We start from the raw sequence: 12,966 nt of genomic DNA, 5'->3' as shown, positions 1-12,966 counted from the left end.
AGAGACTAACAAATTTATTTGAGCATAAGCTTTCGTGAGCTACAGCTCACTTCATCGGATGCATTCCTGATGGTTCCTGATGGAATGCATCCGATGAAGTGAGTTGTAGCTCACGAAAGCTTATGTTCAAATAAATTTGTTAATCTCTAAGGTGCCACAAGTACTCCTTTTCTTTTTTGCGAATACAGACTAACACAGCTGCTACTCTGAAATTTGTTGCTACTACTGCCCTGCCAACATTAGCTGGCTTTTTCTCCCAGGGTCCGTTAGAGGACACTTAAGAGGCAACTGCCATCTGAGGGAGAACTGGAGAATATTCTATTTAGGAGTCACAGTGAGGACGGGATGGCTTAGGTGCCAGGGAGTATCAGGATGCAGTCTTTCAGTTTTAAGGCCTTGGTTCAAATACAGACCAGCAGGCGACCAATGGCCATTCAATGGTCTACACCAAACAGGTTGGTTCCTGATGGAGAGACGCTTGTGTCACACACACGACCATCGTGTTTGGCACTAATCTGCTCCCTCACTGGCAGTCTCAGTAAGGACACCAAAGAGCGAATGGGCCTGAAGACTGAACTCTCCTCTCCCCTGCTAACGTTGAGCCTGCAGCTCTGGGCAGTGCTGTGCCTCACCATCATATCATACCCCAGCTGTGGATGAACAGAGAATATAAAGGCTGTCAGTCAGTCCAGCACCTTTCATGGAGTTAGACTATTTCTTCTATCACAGTTTATAGTTCTAAATAATGCTGCCTAAATAGCATGGCTGTGTGTTAAACATACTCTAGCGAGCATCGCTAAGGAAGTTTGTGTGGCAGCAGGAATTTAGCATTATAGGTTCACCTGCAACCAATTCGTACTCTCCACCTGCACTCATGGGACCACGTGTTGGGAACCCTGCAGCTGGCTGCTATGGAAATGGATCAGAATGACAGATGTGCCTTTTTAGTAATTTTTACCTAGTTTGGTATTGGAGTAAAGAATAATCTCCAAGTCCATTTTGCAGAGAGGTGGACTGGATGGTCTAGCTCAGTGGTTGTCAACATTTTTCATGCAGTGACCCCATGTTACCTCAGAAAGTAGGCTTGGGCCACCAATCTAGCCCCAAAGAAAGGAAAGGCAATCCTGAGCCCCCTAAAGACCTGTCTGTGTGATTCCTCCCACTGGTGGTCATGACCCCAAGGTCATGATATAGTAGGTATTTTCCATTCCTATTGCTATTGTAAGCAGAATTAGTCCTAAACAAACTATTTCTCAGTTTCCCAGAAGATGGCAGTTGGCCTTTCAGGGCTTTGCACACTGCAGAAGATCAAAGCTTTCATTCTTTAATAGTGCAATTTTTCCTTTCAATAAAACCTTGCGCTTTTTATGCCTCTAAATTAAATCACTCTTAAAAAAGCCTGTGAAGATTAAAGGGCTTTTTTTTTTTTTTTGGCAGCAGCAGGATCATCTGCATTGTTAGCATATGTCAGTAATTTTACTAGTCCCCTTTTCTCCCCTTCATAATTATCTAAAGTAGCCAGGGAGAGGTTATCCTATTTTGCATTCTAACACTAGCATTCAATTGCAACTAACGTGATACGAAGGGAACAAAATGATCAAACTGTTTATTTGCTTCTCCATTAGCTTTCATCAAGCAAAAGTGTTAGAACTCCCAGCGCACTGGCTGGATCTTCACCCTCTCTCTCTCTCTTCCTCCTTTCTAATGCCGCAGCCATTGCTGGAGCTGACAGTTCCCCGTATGACGTCTTGCCGAATGTGCTCACTTCATCCATACTGGAGGCCAGTGATATTGCCTTGGAAAGTGACAAGTAGGATTTGCTTAATGTAGACACCAAAGACCTTATTAAGGACTCAAGGGAGTAAGGAGAGTCACAAGAGTCTTGATAACTAAGTTAGTTCGTACTGTACATAGCCCTCGTTAGACAAGTCCCTTCCGTAGATACAGTGGAATAATAATTACACTTGTGATAGGTTCAGAAATCACCACGTTCAAGCTCTTCATTCAAATGTCCCACGAAAGCTTACAATGATCTGGACAGATCAACATCAGGACCATGCTGGGTCTCTGACTTAGCTGTTCATGTTCATTCAAGGGTTCCTCTCCTTTGCAAGAAACCCCACTGAAATAAATGGAGTCCCCACCCCGCAATGTCCATCTCATTGGCGCACCCTGTGAGATAGTGACAATGCTGATTACACATCTGTACTAATAGCCCTCGGGTTTGGAAAGGTCTCGTGGACGATGCCATGGCGGGTCATCGGGTAACTCTGGAGGGTTGCCATTTTGAAGGGTGGCCCCATTTCCTTGTAGCATGCGGGCATGTAGGTGATCCTCTCACCACCATTCCGCACCATGTCAGCGGTCCGTATGTAAAAGGGTGAGCCGTAGGGGGAACAGGTAGGACAGTAGTTCCGAGCACCCTGCTGGTTAAATTCGTGGGGTGGTGGTGCTGGGCTGCCCTGCCCGTCCACGATGCGAGAGTTGCAGGCATTGCAGGTTGTAAGGTATGAGCGAGTGGGAAGGTCAGGCTCCTCCTCCTCCTCCTCCTCCTCCTCCTCCTCCTCAGCAGATTCATCTTTCTTGCAGCAATAATACTATGCAGAAGGGAAAGGCTTTGGTTAGCGAGAGGATAGCATACTATGCAGCTATGCTTGTGCACAAAGGCCCGTAGAGGGTCATACACACGGTCTTGGACACAGGCTACTTTTGAAGACATCTTTAGGATTCACGGTCATTCTCACTCCCCTCCCCCCAATGTTTCTTCATCAATGAAAGTCCTTCAGTAGGGGCTGAAGGATAATGGTCAACTACTGGGAATTGCACATAGAACCATTCGAGAGGAGATGCAAAGAGCTTAAGAACATAAGAATGGCCATACTGGGTCAGACCAAAGGTCCATCTAGCCCAGTATCCTGTCTTCTGACAGTGACCAATACTAGGTGCCCCAGAGGGAATGAACAGAACAGGTAATCATCAAGTGATCCATCCCCGTCGCCCATTCCCAGCTTTTGGTGAACAGAGGCTAGGGACATCATCCTTGCTCATCCTGGCTAATAGCCACCGATGGACCTATCCTCCATGAATTTATCTAGTTCTTTTTTGAACCCTGTTATAGTCTTGGCCTTCACAACATCCCGGGGCAAGGAGTTCCACAGGTTGACTGTGCATTGTGTGAAGAAATATTTCCTTTTGTTTTTAAACCTGCTGCCTATTAGTTTGATTTGGTGATCCCAGTGCTTGTGTTATGAGGAGGAGTAAATAACACTTCCTTATTTTCTTTCTCCACACCAATCATGATTTTATAGACCTCTTTCATATCCCCTTTAGTCATCTCTTTTGCAAGCAGAAAAGTCCCAGTCTTATTAATCTCACCTCATATGAAAGCCTCACTAGGCAGGCCTGGAGGAGCCAACTTCACTGCTGCTTCCCTGGGGTGGGGGTGTGGTAGGACCATGATGCCTCCAGCAGGGGGCCTCAAAGGGCCTGGTACATGGTCACAGGAAGCTTATGCTCAAATAAATTTGTTAGAATCTAAGGTGTCACAAGTACTTTTCTTTTTGCGAATACAGACTAACACGGCTGCTACTCTGAAACTTATGTCAGCAACGATCAGAGTAGCATAGCAGAGCTCCGCCTCGCCCCAACACACATCCCCCTCTCTCCTCAGCACACCTCTGCTTTGGGAAGAGGTGGCTGGCACAGGAGCCAGCTTCAGAGGTTTTACAGCAGTACGGAGACCGCCTCTGCCAAAGGTGGTCTCTGCTGGCCACTTATAGTGAGAATTCAGCCACTATGTGCCATGCACATGGTGCAAAGTAGTGCCGGTGGAACTGAGAATCTAGTCCAGAAAATTTGAGGCAGCCTAGCCTGGGCATGGTGGGGAACTCTGCCTCTACCCATAGCACATAGCACCGACTTCACTTCAATGTATAAAAAGAGTTTTCTAGCTAATCTACTTAGGAAAAAAAATCCAGTGGTTTACTTTACAGGGGGAACTGCGAAACCAGCCAACCTCTCCAATTAATTTTGCGTTCTACAAACCCTCAACCCCCAGGATTTGCATCCAGCACCAGGAAAAAGGAAAACAAAAATAAGCCTTCACTCTATGGAGCTCCCTAGGAAAGGGGGAGCATAGCAAAGATCTAACAATCACAATACCCGGTGTCCTGCTGCAGTGGGGTATAAAGCAATGCACAGCAGCATTCCTGAAACTCACCTGCCTTGTCCAGGTAAGTACAAAGCACAGGTACCGTACCTCAGAAGTGTAGTTACATACCTGTAGCCTACAATAACAGAGCACTGCAATAATACACAGTAGGATCACGGTCGCTAGTATTCCGCCGGTGATAACAACAGTTCCCGCTGTCATCCGACCGATTCTCCATCAAACTCTGAAAGGCAGTGCAAGGAAAGGAGTGGGTTAAACTCAAGGGAGTTAAGAGCAATGGTCAGTTACTGTGGTTCGAGTTAGGGGATCTGATTCTGCTACTGCTGCATCTGTACAACCACCGCTGCCTTTAAATGTGGGTAGCTCAGTGGCTGCAGAATCAAGCCCAGGGAGTTCCCCGTGCATGTGGGAAAATGAATGGCATTAGTCAAAGAAATGCTGAAAAACAGAAGGGTGGAGAAGAGCACCGTGACCAATTAAATGCAACTCTCCAGGACTAAGCGAGGAGGGTAGCAGAAGGCCGTTCTCTTGTATCTTGTGCACATATCCCTTTTCACACAGGTGTCTCAAAGTGCTTAAGGAACACTAAAATTAACCCTTGCAGCCCACTGGGGGAACCGAGCTGGAAGGATTTGCCCAAGGGCACTCTGCAAGTCAAGGCTCCATGCTCCCAACATAGTCACCAGGTGGTACTAATTCAACAGCACACAAGCTAGGAGACTATAGTTAAGCTTGGAAGGTAGTAGATTTTCACTGATGCTCCTACAGCTACATGGGCAGCTCTTCCATATACCCAGGGGAGGGCAGGCTCAAGCTACTGCCTGCTACCTTTAGTTGGTCAGCAAGTTTCCAGCTGAAAAATACAGGGCTGACCCTCAAAAAGCAGGTCCCTGTGCAGTGTGACCAGTCTCGTCCAACTGCAGGTGGCTCTTGACCAGAGGCTACTTCTGAAGCTCAACTGCATGAAGAATTTCTGATAAGGACTAAGGACAAAGATCCCTCCAAACTGAGCTTCACTTGTGATCTGATTTGAACCCAGAGCTCCAGCAGGGAAAATCTAAAGGTACAGCCTGACGGTCACGGAGCCTTTGCAAACCTAAACTCCAGAGCACAGCAGGTTCCAAGGCATCAGCAGGTCTGGGGGAAGCCCTCAGCCTCTCTGCAATAGCCCAGCACCTTCCAGCATTAAAAGTGTCATACAGAAGGGAAGTCAGTGCAAAGAGGGCATGAAGTGGGTGACAGGGCTGAAAGACATCACAGAGGGTACTTACGTTCACTGAAGGGTGCGTTGGACCTGCAAGGGATGGGGAGGAGAGAGGGGTAGAGAGAGAGAGAGATTAGACCATGTTCATTCATTATGCAATATTTCTGACTAGCCATTAGGGGGCAGTTTTTCAAACCTGGACAGTCAGGTGTTGGGTGTTTTGGGCCTGATTTCTAGAGGTGCTGAGTACCAACAATTCCAGTTGAAGTCAGTGGTAACTGGAGGTTCTAAGCGCCTCTGAGAATCAGGACCTCTCATTAAGTTAATCCCATTGCTGGGTCTAAGAATGAATGGTCAGTGATGGTGCTATGCTGCAGAGTCCAGGGAGCCAGGATCTACGTGAGCTGAGCTGTGCGCATTGCATAACGTTTGCTCTGCAGTAATTCACAAGGGCAAAAAAACCCCGTGGCTGTTTGCTGCACTTCCGTTGCCCATCAGATTACTCTGCGATGGCCGTGGCGGCAGCACTCCACACAGACACTCGCTCTGGTTCTCCACATGGGCTCCCCCTTCACCTCAGTGTGGACAAGGCTGGCCAATCCTTCACCAAACCCCACAGTGGGCTGGGGGCAAGGGCAGCTGCAGGGGCTGCTGAAAGCTTGATGGCTCTGTTGCTCTCCATGCCTTGAGGAGAGAATTCCCCTTCCTTCCGCTCCATGGGAACTTCCCCCTCCTTCTCCTTTGCCCTATCTGGGCTGTACACAAGGGCCAGGATCTGACTCAGCACACACGAGCAGTGCACATTTCAGTACATGGCTGGGCATATGATGCAAGTGCAGGTAGCCCTGCCCCAGTGGGTCTGGCAGTGCCCACCCGCCTCCCTCAGCTCAGCCATGCAGCCTGGTGCACAATGCTCCCAAGGCACTAGTGAACGGTCTTGCTGCTCAGTCTGTCTCACTGCCACTCCCGCACAATGGCTGCTGTGGTGCAACTGACAGTGCTGCAACCCCTGGCTCTCAAAGTGCCTCAGCAGGTCAGCACCTCTAGGACGCAAGTATTAATATCCCCCATTGTACCGACGGGGGACAGGCTCAGAGTCGCACATAGCGAGTCACCAGCAGAGCCAGTTCCCCTGCCCTGCCCACTAGCTGCTTTGCCACTTTTGTCATTTTTTAGTTAGAAGCACAGAGAAGTGGATGTTTGTAGAAGATCAACCACTCCAAGGAAATCAGCAAGCAAGGCATGATTTGCTAAGTGGAATCTCAGAGCCAAACACATCCCTAGACTGCATGTGAATGGCTCTACTGAAGTCAGCAGGAGCCCTGGGCACAGAATGGGGCTTTTAGCATTGTTGTTAGGGGCATTTGGCCTCCAGGATTACAAAAAAGGTTACCGTCTCCCCTCCCGGCCCCCCAAGAAGGCAACCTTTTAATGACATGGTGGCTATCATGAGGTTGCAAATAATTCAGTGTTGCTTCTTGGGGGAAAAGCACAGCTTTGTTAAGTATTATTTAGTCTTACAATCTTTACAACTGATTACACTGCATGCTATTGGCTAGCCTCAAAACTGGCCCAAAAAACTGTTTATGTATTATTGTTACAGCAGCACTTAGGGGAGGTCTACTCTGCCCGTGGCAGCGAGCCTCCTAGCCTGGCTCAACAGACTCAGGCTAGTGGGGTTCACACTCCTGCTCCACAATAGGACATGCAGAGATTGTGACTTGGGCTCTGAAGCCTACGAATGGGGGTGGGCTTTAGAGTCTGAGCCACAACTTCCAAGCAGTCTATACAGCTATTTTTAGAGCGCTGGCACGAGGCCCACTAGCCCAAGTGTGTCTCGATCCTGGCTGGGAGGCTTGCTTCCACAGCAAGTAGATGCACTCTCTAAAAGCTCCAACCAGTGGCAGGGCCCAACTTTGCTAGATGCTGCATAGGGACAGCTCCTACCTCAAAGGTTGTGGCTTCACTGCAAAGTTAACTACACACAAGTGAGCCTAGCTTGAGTGCGAGCAGCCAGCCTGTCAAACATTGCAGCTGCACACAGAGCAGTCATGTTAGCAGCTGATGAGTTGGGCTGACTTGAGCTAGCCTATCCCACGTGGTGGGCCGGCAAACTGGAGTTAAAAGCACCATTGCGCTCAAGTGAAGGGTATGGGGGGAGCAGCGAGGACTGCAGTTCGGGGCATCACTCAAGTTGTAACTTGAGTTAACTCTGCAGGGAAAACGAGTCCAAAGTGACTGCCCAAGGTCACACAGGCAGTCTGTAGCAGAGCCAGGAATCAAATCCAGCTCTCCTGAATCCCAGTTGAGTGCCATCAGATCAGCCTCCTGTGTACTTGGTATATTGTCCCATGTAGTGTAAATCCGCAGTCACCACACTACATCAAACAGACTATCAGTGCATGAGGAGCATGTCTTCTCTTCCCCACAGGGCTCAGATGGGGCTTTTTCTCAGCACCAACCCTTAGATGTCTAACCTTGAACAAATGGGTTGTCATGGGTAGCTTGGTTGGACACTTACAATGAAAATGGCTGAAATGGTGCCACAGTCACATGGGCCTGAGAGGAGACGACTGGAGCAGGAAGTTCCACATTGCCATACGTGGGTTGTCCCTGAGGGGAGAAATCGGAGAAGAAAACATAGGAAGCAGTACAGTCATTTAAATATAATACAGCAGCACTTGTCATCCACAGATGAGATCAGGACTCCACTGTGCTAGGCCCTGTACATATATACGTATGTACACACAGAAAGAGATAGTGCCTGCCCTGCAGAGCTCACCATCTGACTAAAGATGGACACAGGATGTGAGAAGAGAGAGAGGTGAAGTGATCACACATCAGTCATGTGTCAGAGCTAGGAACAGAGCCCAGGCCCCCAGAGTCCTAGTCCCTAGATCTCATCTCTCTGAGGAACTTTGAGTAGTTCCCACTATAATGCTGTTCCCAGCCATTGCTGGAACAAAGGATTTGCCTTACCTGCCTCCTACAGTGACCCAGTCCTTGCTGCTTCAAAAGGAAGACGAAAAACCCACCCACCGTAAGGCCCTTGGCCAATGGACTCAGTTTCCAGACAGCCTGTCCACCTGAGACATCCCCACTCAGTGTCCGTCAGTTTCACTTTTCCCCAGGGCAGCACTGATTCTGTAACTTGGGAAAACACTGGCTGCAGCTGGCGTGATCACATTTAATTAACAATCTCCATCTCCCTTTGAGTCACCGCCCCCTCAGGAGCATGCTCATTGAGAGGGACCTGTGCCCCAGTCCATTTCCAGCCAATCCAATCTAATTAAACCCTCAAGAGATATTAATTAACTCGTGAAACTGATCAAGCGAGGTGACAGCCTGGATAAAAAAAGTGTCTAATTGGCTCCTTAACTCACGCACTGCTAAGCAGTGCATGGATGTGGACCAGAACCAACTGGGCCCTTCCAGGTTCTCCACAGTGCCAGGACAGTTGCAGTGCAAAACAAAGGCCTATTTTCCCTTTTAACGCCTCACTCACCATGTCTCTGCATGTCCCACCCCAGGGTAACATGCACACAGGCAATGTAGTCTGCATCTCGGCAATGGAACTGCAGGGCACGGCTCTATGACGATGGTGCCAAGCAGGTGCCTGTTAGCGTGCCACATGCCTGATGGGTTCACATGGACGTTCCCCCATAAGACAGATGTTTCACAGCATGTGTGTATGTGTGTGTGTGGAGAAGTACTGTGCCACTCTGGATACTGCTAAATTATCTATGCCAGGGATGACTCTTCTAAAGAGCCTTTGGTCTTTCCCATTGGATCACACCAAACTGGAAATTCAGAGAGAGGGACATGAAAAATTAATGCAGGGTTGGGAGGATGTGTGGGAATTGATTTGAAGAACCAAGTGCGCATAGCCTGGCTTCACAATGATGGTGGGGAATGTACAGTATGATACTCCAAACCCTTATAAAGTATTCGAGGGCTACAAACAACAAGAATGGTAGGAAGATAGTTAATGAAACCCCTTGGATTAACCGAATATGGAATGAAGTTAAACAAAAAGAGCTCTGAGTTCAACTTCAAGAAGATATTCTAACAGGAAGAAATAGTAGACCGTGGAATGGTCTCTAAGGAGCACTGGTGGAATCCCCATTGTTCAGTTACTTAAAAGTGGACTGGTCAAAGCATTGGCAAATATCCTGCAGGAAGCAGTCCTGCCCTGGCCACAGCACGGAAGACAACTGGACAGGAATTCTCCCACTAATTGTTTTTCATCAGAAAATGTTGATTTGCCTAAACTGAAACTTTTGGCAGGAAAGCATTGGTTTCAACAAATCTCCAGTATTTTTATATTTACGTACATACAGACATACACGTGTGTGTGCATGCGTATGCACGTATATACACGTATGTGTATAAAGTTTCAAACTTGTCTAAATGTAAAGTTTTGTTGTTTGGTTCAAAAATTTTTAGTCAATTTATACCTACAAAAGGTCACAATCTAAATGAAATGTGTCCATTGACCCAGTCCCACATTTTTTCATCCAAGTTTAGGACAGAACTTTTTAAGTTTCAGAAACTCTCCTGGGACGGGAAAGACATTTCACACGCAGCTTAACCCGTTTGGTGATCTTTCTATCTCTAGTTGTTATGATTCCATGATAGGTCCTCATTGGCAGGGCTTAATGTTCCACATCCAAAGAGCAACTTTGGCTTTAGCCTTCTCCTCAGGAAGTCTCAGTGAAGTAACGCAGCCTTTACAAGGAGTTAACATGAAGTGACACTGGCTGTACTTTGTGCACCTAGCAGGGCCAAACAGGTCTAGGGTATGCACTGTTCACACAGTCCTTTCACAGGGAGTGTGTCATTTCATACAGCACTGCTAGTCCACTAGCTATTTTAGAACACTAAATTCAATGACAATGCATGGACAAGAAAGATGGCCTTTGTCTCTCATGGGCAAAAAAGTCACCACATGATCTGGCACAAACACATGATCTGGAATGGAATGCAGAGGCGCACGTCAGGTTTATGTTATGCACTGATTGTTTGAGGAAAAACTAGCTAGTATACTGCAATCTCACAAAAATATACAGCACCACCATCATCTTATTCTCTCTCTGCCATTCTCCAGCTGCTATTTGATACAATGAGCACAACAGCAGAGCTGTCGAGGGATGAGGACTGAGCTAGCTGGGCTGGGGTGCACTGGCACGGCCGTGCACATGGGTGGAAGCTTGTGCGTTGCTGGCACTGTGCCTGGCTCTAGTCGAGGATGAGCAGTTTCACAAGCACAAAAACTCCCAACAAGGTGGAACCAGATTCTTAAGACAAAATTAAAGAGGATGATGTTCACTAGAGAGGCACCAGGCTGCGTACACGGAGCTTTCAGAAAGCCCTCCCCATGGCAAGTGGCCCGTGGAAGCTACTCAACAAAATCGAGACCAACAGCTCACTCCACCACACCTTCTCCTATGGCCAGGTATTTCAGCTCTGCTAATGGGGCACACTGTTGTGTGCCAGCAGAGCTGGGAGATGGTGCCGTGGTTTGTACATTGCCTGAACCAGACACCCACACTCCGAATACTTCACTTGGACAGCCAGACCTGAACTGCCTTGACCAGGAGGGACAAGCAATTCTTCTGGGCAGTGTGGGACAGCCCAGAGCCACCTGACTATTACAGAGCACAGAGACCTTGGGTGCAGGAAACATGACAACATTCCCCTGCAGGTGCTCACAGGAAATCACACATTCTAGAGCATATGATGAGCCCCTACCCCGCTCAGACTCTGGGGTAGGGACTGGGGCCCTTCTCCTGGCCCTGCCCAATGTTTGACACCTACTCGAGGGTCCAAACTGCCCTGGGATTCCCACATCAGCATCGCTGGGTTATGGTTAGTGGCATGGTGCCGGCAAGCCCTTATACCAGCCGCGGGAGGTTGGCTGACACCTCCTCCAGTCCTCCCATTTTACTGGTCCCAGCTTCATCACCATCATCGGCTCTGGTGTGCACCCCCTCGGTTACCTTGGCACCACACTTTCCAAGAGCGAGAGAATCCCCTAATGAGCTCTTGGCGCACCAGGGACTGCTCCTGCCGGGAATCCAGACCCCACATATCACACGACCAAGTTCTATTCTTATCCCACTGCTCTGGGGCAGAGGTGACCTGTGAGTGAGTCATGCTGCTGGAGCGGAGTGCTGTCCTTATTAATGGCTTATGTGTGGAATGGGGGGGGCAGGAAGTAGTGGCCCTGGAGATAGGGACCCTTGCCCCCTGTGAATAAGCCTCCCTGGTCAGTGGTTTGAAGGGAGGAGGAAGACTTTCTGTCTGGTGTATATATATATATTTTTAAAAAAAAAAGTCAATCCTTACTAGAGTTTTCTGCTATGGGGGAGAGAAGCATAAAGAGCAAGAAAGGGGAAAACAGCTACAGCACAGGCCAAATGCAAAGGTGATGGAGACAGAAGGGAAAAGAGGTGATTCTGTGGGGGCTGAAGGAAGGACAGGAAGATTTATCTTAATCATCCTCAGTTTGGTAGTTTAAACAGAGGAAAATTACGGCAGGAAAAGCAAAGCCAGAGCTAAGTTGCATAGGCAGCAGGGAGCCAAGTCAAGCTATTAGGAATTGGGCTGCACGGACTCTCCCGCTAATGGATCCCCCTCCTTGCCAAGCAAAGCTCTGGGCACGTGGCGCATGCTGCAGATGGAGCGGCAGTCCCAGCTCGGCACGTTAACACTCCATGCTGGCCTCGTTTGCGGTTTACTTTTTGGCTATGCAGAGATGACATGGCTGGCTGGCACCAAGTGTGCCCCTGGCTTGGGCTGCAACCAGCCTTTTCATTGCTCCTGCACTCACAGAGTGGTTATCCGAATGGCTCCACCCTTCTCCCCAACCTGGGGGAGCAGGCTATTTTGGCTAGAACTAGACAAGGAGAGACTTAGGGCCATAATGCTCCACATTCAAACACCTGCTACATGTTCAGCTCTCAGCCATTCACAGAAGGAAGCAGGCCCCAGTGAGAGGAATAAGCATGGCAGTGGGAAGTCAGGAAGCCCTGTTTTAACCCTGCCTCGATCAGTGACTGGCTGAGGGGCCTGGAGCACATCATCAACTCTCAGCTTTGCCATCTGGGACTTTACAGTTGTCTATATGTTGCACGCTGCAGCCAGAGGGAACCCTGAATCAGCTGTGAAGCTAGAATGCAGATGCTCCAGTGAGAGTCCGGTGCTTTTGGAACAGGAGGAAGAGGGGAATCTCCTTCTGCCAGCAATATAGGGCGTATGACACAAAGATCTAGGTCTATTAAGCAATCCTTGTACTAATGATCCAACCCATGTCTAAAATACAACTGTTCTCCATCCATGCCCCCACCCCTCCAACTCAGTGCTCTTGTAAGGAAGACAGCAGATGCATATGGAGGTTGACACTTGCTACCACTTACGGTAGAGAACATGCGTCTGTGCCTGATCTATGGCCACTTTTGCACTGGAGTGCAGCAAACAGGTGTGCTCTGAAATGCACGCAACATGGACTGGCAGGAAAAACGCCTCTGCATTAGTACTTAACGTTACCTCCAGTTATATTCAAACCACCCAGCCTCCATCTTTTCCTGGT

General features: G+C 48.5%; 1 protein-coding gene across 1 annotated transcript in view; it reads right to left on the bottom strand.

Annotated features, from left to right (window-relative positions):
* Positions 1-218: 218 nt before the first annotated feature.
* Positions 219-12,966, bottom strand: part of FAM163A (family with sequence similarity 163 member A) — a 73,462-nt gene continuing 60,714 nt past the window's right edge. The window contains exons 2-5 of the mRNA XM_038413530.2: positions 7,897-7,988; positions 5,443-5,465; positions 4,280-4,394; positions 219-2,597 (exon numbers count right to left, since the gene is read on the bottom strand). Of these exons, the coding sequence (XP_038269458.1) occupies positions 2,196-2,597; positions 4,280-4,372 (495 nt within the window). The 5' untranslated portion in view covers positions 4,373-4,394; positions 5,443-5,465; positions 7,897-7,988 and the 3' untranslated portion in view covers positions 219-2,195. The remainder of the gene's footprint in view (positions 2,598-4,279; positions 4,395-5,442; positions 5,466-7,896; positions 7,989-12,966) is intronic.

The sequence above is a fragment of the Dermochelys coriacea genome, chromosome 8 (genome assembly GCF_009764565.3).
Source record: "Dermochelys coriacea isolate rDerCor1 chromosome 8, rDerCor1.pri.v4, whole genome shotgun sequence".
Lineage (NCBI taxonomy): Eukaryota > Metazoa > Chordata > Testudines > Dermochelyidae > Dermochelys > Dermochelys coriacea.
Note: the sequence above shows the minus strand (reverse complement) of the source record. Positions and strands in the feature narration are given on the sequence as shown.